Source organism: Hyperolius riggenbachi, chromosome 4 (assembly GCF_040937935.1).
Source record: "Hyperolius riggenbachi isolate aHypRig1 chromosome 4, aHypRig1.pri, whole genome shotgun sequence".
NCBI classification, from domain to species: Eukaryota; Metazoa; Chordata; class Amphibia; order Anura; family Hyperoliidae; genus Hyperolius; species Hyperolius riggenbachi.
In genome coordinates this window covers 57,090,959-57,105,966 of record NC_090649.1, presented here as the reverse complement: position 1 = coordinate 57,105,966, position 15,008 = coordinate 57,090,959, and the positions used below count along the sequence as shown (strand labels likewise).

Below are 15,008 nucleotides of genomic sequence, written 5' to 3'. Positions count from 1 at the left end.
CTCCTGGCCCCGCCCCTTTTGAGATCCGAATCGTTCATTTTGATGATTCGGATGATCGACTCATAAAATAGATTCGGATCAAAGATCCGAATCGTTCATGATCCGGACAACACTACAACTGATCCCGCCCAGCCAGGAGTATGGAGTGGTACATGTGCTGTGTATACTACCGATGCCCAGCTTCCTCTCTTCCATAACTTACTCAAAGCACAGGACACAATTCTACCACCTCGTCCTCTATTGCTTTCTTTCTGTTTTCTGTACTCGGCACCCTCCATGCCTCTGTCAGATAAAGCTGCTCAGCGTTCGTTTAGGTCAGCAGAGGTCAGGCAGCTGCCGTGCTGGGACTGACACTAATGATCCAGGCAGAGTGTTGAGGAAGGAGAGAGTTTTTGGGTAAGATTAATAAGTGTTTGTCCCCTCTGCCTGAGCTGTTTGGAAATAAGAAATAAGCATTGCTTAAACCCTGAACACACATCACACACCTTCAAACACACCTACACACAGGTAAAGTACAGGTACTGCTTGGTCCACTTCCTTTTTCTCTATCCACGTGAGTCCACACACACACACACACACTATTTATTTATTGTATTTATTAAGCGCAACATATTAGGCAGCGCTGTATCATTTGATTTGACTTCCAAATCTCCAACATGGGCATTAGAGGTCACAGCCACCCATTACTTTCATCTGCTTTCTGCACAGCAGTGTAGATCTCTATGTACCCCAGAGGGAACTTACATGATCTGACACACCCATGCAACACGTATTGCACATGATGATGGCGCTGTAATACACACACACACACACACACACACACACACACACACACACACACACACACACACACACACACACACACACACACACACACACACACACACACACACACACACACACACACACACACACACACACACACACACACACACACACACACACACACACACACACACACACACACACACACACACTGTATATACACACACACACACCACATACACCACACACGTACTTAAAGGAAGCCTGAAAGTTTGAATACATGGACATTTACTTTATTAGTGGGACGCCTCTGGTTAGTCCCGAGGTTTCCCGCATCTTCTTACACCCATCATTACAGCGTTGACCTCTCTGGTCGCATTGGTTTCCTCAGTGTGCATGTGCTCCTGTCCATACTTGACATGTGTGATTAAGGTCCGTGCATGCCCAGTAGATGAAAGGTACCTGTGCAGTGCTTTTTTCCTTTGCGTACAAGTGCCTTCATTCTACTGGGCATGCATGGACCTTACTTGTACATGCCCAGTGCAGGCACACTCGTTCACGGCAGCACCAACACACTGAAGGAACCAAGAGACCCAGCACTGGCATGGAGGGGTGCAAGAAGATCTGGGAAGCCTCCCCACTATCCTGAGGCTTCCCACTAGTGAGGTAAGTAACTACATATAAATGTATTTTTAATCTCTTTAGGATTGCTTTACACAAAGAATATTAAAATACAGCACATTTCAGAGAACAAAAAAAAATCATAATCAGTATGTGTAGAACCACTAAATATATTGTTTATTATTACCATCAGGAATTGTATTTCCTGACGCACTTTTAGGAGAAAACATTCTCCCAGAGTAAAACAGGGAGAATGTGCCAGGGGGCTGTGGAAGTAACATTGGATAATTCTAACGATTTCCACACCTCCCTCCGGAGCACTAGAGAATTGGCCCCCTTTACCATCTGCTTTGTTGCCCATATAGCAGTGCAGTTCTCTGTGTCCTCCACAGGAAATTTACAAGCTCAGCTCTGGCCTCTCCTTCCTTGCTACAATGCGTAATGTGCATGCGCCAATCGCTGGCATGTGCAATACGTGTTGCATGGGTGTTTGGGACGCATCAGATCATGTAAGTTCCCTTTGGGGTACATAGAGATCTACACTGCTGTACAGAAAACAGATTAAAGTAATGGGTGGCGCTACCTCTAATGCCCATGTAGGAGATTTGGAAGTCAAATGATCCAGCATTACTTCCACAGCCTTCCAGAGGGCATTATATTTCATTTAGAAAATTGCTGCATATATTTTTGGAGAATGTTTCTGCTTGACTGGGGTAGTTGGTGAGGTTGTTATTGGAGGGGGGCGGTTTGAAACAGTGGGCCTTGGGCGGTGAAAAGTACAAATCCGGCCCTGCGGGTGCTCCATTGTAACTAGAACCCGCCCTGCTTCACAGTAGGTGAAATAAATCACATGGCGCTTGTGACATGGCTGCTCTCTGTCATTGTCACTAAGGCCCTTCTCCCTGCAGCTAAGGTCCGCAGAGTCTTGTGTCATTGATGGCATAAAAAAATGCAACATAACATGCACATATGCAAGCTTGAATCCATCGCTCTGCGTGTTTAATGTTCTATACAAATGGCGTACTGGCATGTCCGAATACAAGTGACTGGACGCTAGAATATGACTTATGGGTGGGGGGGGGGAAGGGGGAGGGGGATACTGACGGGGAGGGTCCATGATTTCTAGTTATGACCTGCATGTGGTGTAAGGATATTGACTGGATGACTGCCCTTTAATTAACATTTATAAAGGTAATAAGAAAAAATCATTTTGATTGGCTTACAGCGCTGCTGATGTCACAGCTCTCACAAGAACCCCCCTGACTTCAGCTAGCATGTCACCATAACAATGTCATTTATCTTAGTCATTGCCTGAGATTTTATCTAGACTGCTGTGGCTGTGACAGCTGCAGGGAATGGTTAAACACAGGTACAGCTCTCAATGCATAGTTTATATGAAAGTGGACCTGGACTCTTGCACAGGACAGAAGTAAAACAGAGAGAAATGCACCTTGTATGTATTTAGAGAGTTTAGCCTGTCTAATTCCCCCCTTATCTGTGACTAATCACCAGCTGTAATTTGATCTCTCAGCTGTGTCAGCTGGCTGCCTCTGCAGAGAAGCTAATTGGTAAACACAGGATGTTAACCCTATGTCTGCTTCCATGAAAGCAGGAAGTAGTCACACTGCATATTTATTGCAGGGTTTGTATCAGCTGTAACAAAGAAATGTTTTTCTGTAAAGGTTATTATGCTGTTGCTTATCTTTTAGAGCAGAGAGGACATTCTAAGTTCAGGTCCGCTTTAACATCACTATGTAGGTAACCTTGTCCTTTACATTATTATTTAGGTGTGACCTGCTAGCGGTCCTTGTCTCCTGTATATGTGACAATACAGATCAGGGGACCGTCTTACTAGCAGTCAGGTCAGTATATACTTACTGTTAAGCCCCGTGGGTGTCCTGGCAATGGTGCCAGTCTGTAGAGATGTCAGTAAGATGTCGTTTTTCATGGGAAGTCCGGTTTCCGTCCGATCGGAAGCTGAGAAGGGGGGCAGCTGTGTGGGCAGCATCTGCTCCAGCTGTTCAAACTCATCCGAGAACTGCGGAAAGAGACACAAGAGGCTGAAAAGTGTGGCAAACAAGATAATACTAAACCTAGGCTACCAGGCGGCATATTCCATTATCTGCCATCAGATGCCAGAACACCTGCATTTTACCTAGGGTTGGGGTGTCAAACTCAAATACACAGTGTACAATGGGACCTAGTTACAGGCCAACCTCAATGTCTAGTGGCCACCTCCCTCCTTTATAAAGTACCCTGGTGTGTAGTACACCCCCCATACACTTCCCTGGTGTCTACTGGCCCTCCCCTATACAGTTCCCAGGTGTCTACTGGCCCTCCTCTATACAGTTCCCTGGTGTCTACTGGCCCTCCCCTATACACTTCCCTGGTGTCTACTGGCCCTCACCTATACAGTTCCCTGGTGTGTAGTGGCCCCCTTCTCCCCTATACACTTCCTTGGTGTCTACTGGCCCTCCCCTATACACTTCCCTGGTGTCTACTGGCCCTCCTCTATACAGATCCCTGGTGTCTACTGGCCCTCCCCTATACAGTTCCCAGGTGTCTACTGGCCCTCCTCTATACAGTTCCCTGGTGTCTATTGGCCCTCCTCTATACAGTTCCCTGGTGTCTATTGGCCCTCCTCTATACAGTTCCCTGGTGTGTACTGGCTCTCCTCTATAAAGTTCCCTGGTGTCTACTGGCCCTCCCCTATACAGTTCCCTGGTGTCTACTGGCCCTCCCCTATACAGTTCCCTGGTGTGTAGTGGCCCCCTCCTCCCCTATACAGTTCCCTGGTGTCTACTGGCCCTTTTCTATACAGTTCCCTGGTGTCTACTGGCCCTCCTCTATACACTTCCCTGGTGTCTACTGGCCCTCCTCTATACAGATCCCTGGTGTCTACTGGCCCTCCTCTATACAGTTCCCTGGTGTCTACTGGCCCTCCTCTATACAGTTCCCTGGTGTCTACTGGCCCTCCCCTATACAGTTCCCTGGTGTGTAGTGGCCCCCTTCTCCCCTATACACTTCCCTGGTGTCTACTGGCCCTCCTCTATACAGATCCCTGTTGTCTACTGGCCCACCCCTATACAGTTCCCTGGTGTGTAGTGGCCCCCTCCTCCCCTATACAGTTCTCTGGTGTCCACTGGCCCTCCTCTATACAGTTCCCTGGTGTCTACTGGCCCTCTTCTATACAGTTCCCCGGTGTCTACTGGCCCTCCCCTATACAGTTCCCTGGTGTCTACTGGCCCTCCTCTATACAGTTCCCTGGTGTGTAGTGGCCCCCTCCTCGCCTATACAGTTCTCTGGTGTCCACTGGCCCTCCCCTATACAGTTCCCTGGTGTCTACTGGCCCTCCTCTATACAGTTCCCTGGTGTGTAGTGGCCCCCTCCTCCCCTATACAGTTCTCTGGTGTCCACTGGCCCTCCTCTATACAGTTCCCTGGTGTCTACTGGCCCTCCTCTATACAGTTCCCTGTTGTCTACTAGCCCTCCTCTATTCAGTTCCCTGGCGTCTTCTGGCCCTCCTCTTTAGAGTACCCTGGGTGTAGTGGCCCCCTCCTCTATACACTTCCATGGTGTCTACTCGTCCTCCTCTATACAGTTCCCTGGTGTGTAGTGGCCCCCTCATCCCCCTATACAGTTCCCTGGTGTGTAGTGGCCCCCTCCTCCCCTATACAGTTCCCAGGTGTCTACTGGCCCTCCTCTATACAGTTCCCTGGTGTCTACTGGCCCTCCTCTATACTGTTCCCAGGTGTCTACTGGCCCTCTATACAGTTCCCTGGTGTGTAGTGGCCCCCTCCTCCCCTATACAGTTCCCAGGTGTCTACTGGCCCTCCTCTATACAATTCCCTGTTGTCTACTGGCCCTCCTCTATACTGTTCCCTGTTGTCTACTGGCCCTCCTCTATACTGTTCCCAGGTGTCTACTGGCCCTCCCCTATACAGTTCCCTGGTGTGTAGTGGCCCCCTCCTCCCCTATACAGTTCCCAGGTGTCTACTGGCCCTCCTCTATACAGATCCCTGGTGTCTACTGGCCCTCCTCTATACAGTTCCCTGGTGTCTACTGGCCCTCCTCTATACTGTTCCCTGGTGTCTACTGGCCCTCCTCTATACAGTTCCCTGGTGTCTACTGGCCCTCCTCTATACATTTCCCTGGTGTCTACTGGCCCTCCCCTATACAGTTCCCTGGCGTCTACTGGCCCTCCTCTATACAGTTTCCTGGTGTGTAGTGCCCCCTCCTCCCCTATACAGTTCCCTGGTGTCTACTGGCCCTCCTCTATACAGTTCCCTGATGTCTACTGGCCCTCCTCTATACAATTCCCTGTTGTCTACTGGCCCTCCTCTATACTGTTCCCTGTTGTCTACTGGCCCTCCTCTATACTGTTCCCAGGTGTCTACTGGCCCTCCCCTATACAGTTCCCTGGTGTGTAGTGGCCCCCTCCTCCCCTATACAGTTCCCAGGTGTCTACTGGCCCTCCTCTATACAGATCCCTGGTGTCTACTGGCCCTCCTCTATACAGTTCCCTGGTGTCTACTGGCCCTCCTCTATACTGTTCCCTGGTGTCTACTGGCCCTCCTCTATACAGTTCCCTGGTGTCTACTGGCCCTCCTCTATACATTTCCCTGGTGTCTACTGGCCCTCCCCTATACAGTTCCCTGGCGTCTACTGGCCCTCCTCTATACAGTTTCCTGGTGTGTAGTGCCCCCTCCTCCCCTATACAGTTCCCTGGTGTCTACTGGCCCTCCTCTATACAGTTCCCTGATGTCTACTGGCCTTCCTCTATAATGTTCCCTGGTGTCTACTGGCCCTCCTCTATAATGTTCCCTGGTGTCTACTGGCTCTCCTCTATACTGTTCCCTGGTGTCTACTGGCCCTCCTCTATGCAGTTCCCTGGTGTCAACTGGCCCTCCTCTATGCAGTTCCCTGGTGTCAACTGGCCCTCCTCTATGCAGTTCCCTGGTGTCTACTGGCCCTCCTTTTTAGAGTACCCTGGTGTGTAGTGGCCCCCTCCTCTATACACTTCCCTGGTGTCTACTCGTCCTCCTCTATACAGTTCCCTGGTGTGTAGTGGCCCCCTCCTCCCCTATACAGTTCCCTGGTGTTAATTGGCCCTCCTTTCTAGAGTACCCTGGTGTTTAGTGACCACCTCCCTCCCTATACAGTTCCCTGGTGTCTACTGGCCCTCCCCTATACAGTACCCTGGTGTGTAGTGGCCCCCTCCCTCCCCTATACAGTGTCTTAGTATCTAATGCATGCAAATAGGTGTCCAAGATTCAAGTATGGTGAAAAACACCAAGACCCGACCCTTGGCTCAAAGTGGCGCATGGATTAGCTGCATCCTTGTTTCAGGTGTGTGATTCAGACACTACTGACTCCAAAGAGATCAGCAGGGCTGCCAGGCAACTGATATTATTAAAAAGGAAATAAATATGGCAGCGTCCATAATCCTTTCACTTCAGGTGTCCTTTAAAGGTAACTCTGCTTTAGTACAAAAGTCATTTTGTAACTAAAGCAAATGGAGATATTCAGAGGAGACGGAAGGAAACCACACTACTATAATCACATCATGTTAGCCTAATGCAGCTTGTCTGACAACTTGATAAAGAAACATCATTTGATCAGGATTGCTTTTTCATCCTTATGCTGGGAATACATCATACAATTTTCTGTTCAATCGATTTTCCGCTCAAGTCCCAAATCGATTTCCATTCACTTCTATGGGAAATCGACCAGAAAAACGATCACAAATAAGATTGAACATGACGGAAATTATCTATCGAACCATCTATCTAACACAAAATTGTATGGTGTGTACCTAGTATAATGCTGGGCATACACGGCGTCGAGGGAGGCTTATCAATGGAGCCTGATGGCTCGATTGATAATATCCGACGTGTCCGATCACCGCGGGGATCGATTCCGCGCTCGATACCCACGGGCGGACAATAGCGGCGAATCGAGCGGAAGTTGAGAAGCGCTGGCGGGGACGAACGTGAATCGATCCGGCCGCACGCGGGGACGCGGCGGGAGTCGCTCTGGCGGCTAATCGAGCATTAGGGAAAGCAGAGAAAGAAAAAACATAAAACGTTTTAATACAAGTGAATAAAACACTACAGAAAGTATTTTGCCAGCTAAAGAACAAATAGAAATGATATTAACCAGAAACTATCACACATTCCCATCAAACTGAGCAAGCAACATTTAAAATGGAGGCACAAAATCTCTGTAAAATACATCTCAGGGAATCTCAGTAGTGCACCAAATCTCAGGGAATCTCAGTAGTGCACCAAATCTCAGTGAATCTCTGTAATGCACCAAATCTCAGTAGTAAAAAAAAAATCACAGTGAATCTCAGTAGTGCACCAAATCTCAGTAGTAAACCAAATCTCAGTGAATCTCTGTACTGTACCAAATCTCAGTGAATCTCAGTAGTGCACCAAATCTCAGTAAATCTCAGTAGTGAACCAAATTTCAGTGAATCTCTGTAGAGAACCAAATCTCAGTGAATCTCTGTAGTGAACCAAATTTCTTCTTCTTTCTTCACAACTTTTTCAAGCTGTGTTGGCTCTCTAAAATACGAAACCATCACCAGTATCTAAATACCCTCTGTAAAATGTCACCTGTACCAATCAGAATGCAGCAGGGATGGGGAGGACCCGATGGAAGACTACACATGTGTGCCTGTGCTGGCCGTTAGTCAACTCTACCTTGTGTAAAAATTCAAAGTTAAAATTCACCAATCAGAAAGCACTCAGAAGAGCAGAGCTGATGGGAGACAGGAGGTAAAACGTCTCACCGCACCTCCTTATGGGGGTGGGCCTATGCATATGACCCTGTCACTGCACCATGGCGCAGGATCATATGAAGAAGGTTTTTTGTGGTGGTGTGGTGGTCGCTCATAGTGTAGAATTTACCTTATAGTGATTTATGTGATATCCACCAATCAAAGCGCATCTACGCTGATAAAACCAGCCCTGCCATTGACTGCCTACACAACACGGCACAAGCAGGGGCGTGGCAATTGCCATTGCAGCCATAGCAACTGCTATAAGGCCCTGGAGCAGAAGGAGCCCAGGTGGTACTCGATGTGCTCACTATAAACTCTCCTTTGATTCTCCACCCTCTGACTTTGTCTCAGTGCCCATGGACTATATACAGTGTACATTGCTTGGAAAATGTAAATTGCACAATCAACTCATATCCATAGGTGAGCATTGCTCAAGATTGCCTAGATCTGCTATGAATTTTGCTACGGGGCTCCATAATCTCTAGCTATGCCACTGGACACAAGGATAACGTCTGTGCATGGCGTGAGACTTGGGGGGGGAGCTGACTAAGCAGTGTTACTGTTAAGAGAGATTTCCACACACACAGCTCAGCGGCCGACGCCGTCATACGCAGCTTTGTCGCCGCACAAAAAGATAGCATCCTGACCAACGGCATTTTAATTAGCCCGTGTTGTACCGGGAGACAAAAGGAGGAGAATGCTTTGAGAAAGTATGTGAGGCGTGTGGATGAATAAACATGAGGGGTTTACATCATACGACATGGCCGGACTGATGAATGAGCCGAAATAAAAAAAGGTTCAGAACTCATCCATTCCTTCTTGTGTGTGTTTTTCTTTTTTTTTATGGGACGATCTTTTTCAGCCACTTGAGGTTATGGGATTTTGTGTTAATGCTGTTGACTAATGCTGAAGCATATGGCTCTAGATTCGTGTGCATGCTCAATAGATGGATGAACGCTCCAGATAATGAAATCCGAGCTAACGGCCGCCACAACGCCGCAGTCACGTTACAGCAGCCACGTCGCTCTGAGGGATTCTCATCGCCATGGCGTCTGTTGCCTAGTTGCCTTGCATAATGCCTACGGTAAGTGAACGGGGTCTGCAAATGGCGTTCAGCGTCACGTAGCCGTTCGGCCGTCGGATCCATCTATCTTGCTTAAAAAGGCAACGGTTGCAATAAACAGCCCATTTAGTTTAATACTGGATATCGTTCTATCAGACATATGCTGTTATATAACAGATCTTAGTCTGTGTCCTCAGCTCAACCTGCCACTTCATGATTTGTGGGTTGTGCAGGCCACACATTCATAATTGTTATGCTTGTATTTATGCAAATTGATGTAGCTTGGAAACAGACCAATCCAATGCAGCAGCAGCTGGAGGAGGGCTGGACGATGCTTTCACAGCATGAGTATTCTGAAGGGAGGTTTGAAAAATGGTCAAATGGAAGTCAGCCAAGTTTGGCTGTAACACTTTCATTGGTGCGGTTGTTAATATTACCAATATTTTACTATGCACTACTCTGCACCTATTCCACCCTTAACCCTCTGCTCTAAGTGCCTAAGTAACCTCCCTTCCTAATGCCTAACCCTAACCCCCCCCCCCCCCCCCCCAAAAAAAAAAAAATGCCTCCCCAACCTAATGCCTACCCCCCTGCCTAACATAGGTGCCTAATCCTAACCTAATGCCTAACTCTAACCTCCCCCGTAAGTGCCTAAAGAGAAGAACCCCCTACCTAATGCCTAACCTTACCCCACCTAACCCTAACACCCCTTTGTAAGCGTTTAACTCCCCTGCACCTTATGCCTAATCCTAGCCCCCACAGGTGCCTAACCCTAACCTCCCCCACCTAATACTTAACTTTAACCTCCCCCGTTAGTACATAAAAAGAGAAGAACCCCCCTACCTAATGCCTAACCGCCAGCCCCGAACACCCCCCTCCCCATAAGTGCCTAACACTAACCTAAAATCAAAAGCCCAAAAGACCGATAGTGGTAGCCGACCATCTACAATAGGCAACAACCATTAAATTCTATGTAGTTGCGATCGTCTACTAGCCACACTGGAACCCCAAATGACCTCCTAGGCACCCAATAACCGAAAATTAGCACAGGCGTCAATTAGACAGAGGATCACTAGGTCGGCGGAGAGGGTCATTGGTAGACCTCTGCTTCCACTTGACCACCTGTACAACACAAGACTGAGAGCCAGGGCACTGAGGATCGCAAGCGACCCCTCTCACCCAGGCCACGTTTTTTTCACCCCACTTTCACCACTGGGGCGCAGACTCCGGGCCATCCCCACCAAGACCACCAGACACAAGAACTCTTTCTTCCCGATGGCTGTTAGCCTCCTCCTCTTAATATTCTACCACCCTCTATCAGCGCCCGACCACCTGCATAGGAGCGACAGTCTCTAGCAGTGTGTTGTTGAAAGATGAACACTGAGCTATATGTATATCCAATGCTGTTTGTATGTTGTATATTGTGTTTGTATGATTGCATATTGTGTATGCCCATATCTGAGGTATTACTGTCATTTTAACATCTCTCCTTCCTATGTTCTTTATTCTATGTACCGCCCCTTTGTGCCAAACCCAATTCCGGGCTTGACCCAGTCATGCTTGGCGAAATAAAATGATTCTGATTCTGATTAGACGCCCGTTGTTCGCAGTGCCCGATTGACCTGATCCACAATGATCGGGAGGTTTGTGGTACCCGAGTCACTGAGTTCTGAAGCACTGATATCCTTGCAGATATAAACAGAATGATAAATATTGTCTGATGGGTATTGTCTGCATCGGATCCAGCCTCAGCCTTCGCAGTTGTCCGCCAATCGCTGCCGCTGAGAGGTCCTGCGGCAGCTGAGTAAATCCCAGGCCAGCACTCAGGCGGAGGAACCGGTGGTGCGGAGAGAGAGCGTCCTGATGTTTCATACAGGGGATCTGGTTTCCAGCTCTGGGACAACGATACAGTTCAGTCCTCGTCCAGCTGGCCTGCGGGTCGCGCTGAAGCACAGACAATGGAACGCGAGAAATTCTTGCGAGGCGCAGCAACAGCTTTGGAACGCTGAGTAACCCAATCTCTGCGCAATGTTTCCCGGGCTCCTATCAGGCGGGGAGAATAGGGTGAAGCGGCTCCACATGGCTGCTTACAGTATACTCTTAAAGGGATTTGCTTCTTTGCAAACTTATCTAATCCTCTCTTGAACCTCTTCAGCAGAAGATTGTCACTTCCCTGCTGGGTCCCGGATCTCATGCATTACATACTGTATCTGATCTTCCTCCTCAGCGTATGTATTCACGCCTTCCTCACATCATGGCTGGGCTACTGGAATGTTCTCTATGCAGGCCTTCCAAACAAGCCTGCTAACTAGCCAACCCCGCCATTGCTACATAACCAAGCCCATGACGCTAGGTGATGCTACTTCCTCAGACGGCATCATGTGTCAGGTGGCATCCCACTAACCCCCCTCCATCTCAGCCGCCACTGGTTTACCTTCTTGAAACAAGCAGAGGCCACCTCCTGCAGCTGTGTCACCCTCGCCAGCTTCTAGACCTCTAGGAGAGCAGTTCCCTTAGCAGGGAAGTACCTTCCCGGCTAACCTATACTGGGGGAACCTACCTGGCTAACCTATACTGGGGGAACCTACCTGGCTAACCTATACTGGGGGAACCTACCTGGCTAACCTATACTGGGGGAACCTACCTGGCTAAATATACTGGGGGAACCTACCTGGCTAACCTATACTGGAGGAACCTACCTGGCTAATCTATACTGGGGGAACCTACCTGGCTAACCTATACTGGGGGAACCTACCTGGCTAACCTATACTGGGGGAACCTACCTGGCTAAATATACTGGGGGAACCTACCTGGCTAAATATACTGGGGGAACCTACCTGGCTAACCTATACTGGGGGAACCTACCTGGCTAACCTATACTGGGGGAACCTACCTGGCTAACCTATACTGGGGGAACCACCTGGCTAAATATACTGGGGGAACCTACCTGGCTAACCTATACTGGGGGAACCTACCTGGCTAACCTATACTGGGGGAACCTAGCCGGCTAACCTATACTAGGGGAACCTACCTGGCTAACCTATACTGGGGGAACCTACCTGGCTAACCTATACTGGGGGAACCACCTGGCTAACCTATCCTGGGGGAACCTACCTGGCTAACCTATACTGGGGGAACCTACCTGGCTAAATATACTGGGGGAACCTACCTGGCTAACCTATACTGGAGGAACCTACCTGGCTAATCTATACTGGGGGAACCTACCTGGCTAACCTATACTGGGGGAACCTACCTGGCTAACCTATACTGGGGGAACCTACCTGGCTAAATATACTGGGGGAACCTACCTGGCTAAATATACTGGGGGAACCTACCTGGCTAACCTATACTGGGGGAACCTACCTGGCTAACCTATACTGGGGGAACCTACCTGGCTAACCTATACTGGGGGAACCACCTGGCTAAATATACTGGGGGAACCTACCTGGCTAACCTATACTGGGGGAACCTACCTGGCTAACCTATACTGGGGGAACCTAGCCGGCTAACCTATACTAGGGGAACCTACCTGGCTAACCTATACTGGGGGAACCTACCTGGCTAACCTATACTGGGGGAACCACCTGGCTAACCTATCCTGGGGGAACCTACCTGGCTAACCTATACTGGGGGAACCTACCTGGCTAAATATACTGGGGGAACCTACCTGGCTAACCTATACTGGAGGAACCTACCTGGCTAATCTATACTGGGGGAACCTACCTGGCTAACCTATACTGGGGGAACCTACCTGGCTAACCTATACTGGGGGAACCTACCTGGCTAAATATACTGGGGGAACCTACCTGGCTAAATATACTGGGGGAACCTACCTGGCTAACCTATACTGGGGGAACCACCTGGCTAAATATACTGGGGGAACCTACCTGGCTAACCTATACTGGGGGAACCTACCTGGCTAACCTATACTGGGGGAACCTAGCCGGCTAACCTATACTAGGGGAACCTACCTGGCTAACCTATACTGGGGGAACCTACCTGGCTAACCTATACTGGGGGAACCACCTGGCTAACCTATCCTGGGGGAACCACCTGGCTAACCTATCCTGGGGGAACCTACCTGGCTAACCTATACTGGGGGAACCTACCTGGCTAAATATACTGGGGGAACCTACCCGGCTAACCTATACTAGGGGAACTTACCTGGCTAACCTATACTGGGGGAACCTACCTGGCTAACCTATACTGGGGGAACCACCTGGCTAACCTATCCTGGGGACACCTACCTGGCTAACTTATACTGGGGACACCTACCTGGCTAAATATACTGGGGGAATCTACCTGGCTAAATATACTGTGCAAAGTGCCATGTGCAAAGTACCACGTGCCAAGTGCCATGTCCCAAGTGCCACGTGCAAAGTGCCACGTGCAAAGTGCCACGTGCAATCTCAGTGAATCTCTGTAGTGTACCAAATCTCAGTGAATCTCTGTAGTGTACCAAATCTCAGTGAATCTCTGTAGTGTACCAAATCTCAGTGATTCTCAGTAGTGTACCAAATCTCAGTAAAACTCTGTAGTGTACCAAATCTCAGTGATTCTCTGTAGTGTACCAAATTTCAGTGAATCTCTGTAGTGTACCAAATCTTAGTGATTCTCAGTAGTGTACCAAAACTCAGTGAAACTCTGTAGTGTACCAAATCTCATTGATTCTCTGTAGTGTACCAAATCTCAGTGAATCTCTGTAGAGTACTGAATCTCAGTGATTCTCAGTAGTGTACCAAATCTCAGTGAAACTCTGTAGTGTACCAAATCTCAGTGATTCTCAGTAGTGCACCAAAACTCAGTGAAACTCTGTAGTGTACCAAATCTCAGTGATTCTCTGTAGTGTACCAAATCTCAGTGAATCTCTGTAGTGTACTAAATCTCAGTGATTCTCAGTAGTGCACCAAATCTCAGTGAAACTCTTTAGTGTACCAAATCTCAGTGATTCTCAGTAGTGTACCAAATCTCAGTGAAACTCTGTAGTGTACCAAATCTCAGTGATTCTCTGTAGTGTACCAAATCTCAGTGATTTTATGTGGAGCACCACACCACAGTAAATCTCTGTAGAGCACCAAATCACAGTACATCTGTTTAGTGTACCAAATATCAGTGATTCCCTGTAGTGTAGCAAATCTCAGTGATTCCCTGTAGTGTAGCAAATCTCAGTGATTCCCTGTAGTGTAGCAAATCTCAGTGATTCCCTGTAGTGTAGCAAATCTCAGTGAATCTCTGTAGTGTATCAAATCTCACTGATTCCCTGTAGTGTAGCAAATATCAGTGATTCTCCGTAGTGCACCAAATCTCAGTGAATCTCTGCAGACTGCCACATCTTTATGACTTTCAGCAAAATACCAGATCTCAATTATTTTCTGCCAAGTATCAAATGTCAGTGAGTCTCTGCAAACTATGACACCTTAGTGAATCTCTGGGGAATACCAAATCTCAGCGAATGGTGTAGGATATAATTCTCAGCGAATGGTGTAGGGTATAATTCCCAGAGAATGGTGTAGGGTATAATTCTCAGCGAATGGTGTAAGGTATAATTCTCAGCAAATGGTGTAGGGCAGTGATCTTCAAACTTGGCTCTCCTGCTGTTAAGGAACTACAAGTCCCACAATGCATTGCAGGAGTCTGACAGCCAGAGTCATGATTTATAAAGGCAAATGCATTGTGGGACTTGTAGTTCCTTAACAGCTGGATAGCTGAGTTTTCAAATCAATGGTGTGTAGGGTATAATTCTCAGTGAATGGTGTGTAGGGTATGAATCTC

At 48.2% G+C, this 15,008-nt stretch overlaps 1 protein-coding gene across 6 annotated transcripts in view; it reads right to left on the bottom strand.

Moving 5' to 3' along the window:
* The window catches only part of NCOA1 (nuclear receptor coactivator 1), a 712,820-nt gene that overhangs the window by 69,017 nt on the left and 628,795 nt on the right, over positions 1–15,008 (bottom strand). For all 6 annotated transcript variants that reach the window (XM_068280070.1, XM_068280071.1, XM_068280073.1 and 3 more), the window contains one exon: positions 3,265–3,424. In XM_068280070.1, coding sequence (XP_068136171.1) covers positions 3,265–3,424 — 160 coding nt within the window. The remainder of the gene's footprint in view (positions 1–3,264; positions 3,425–15,008) is intronic.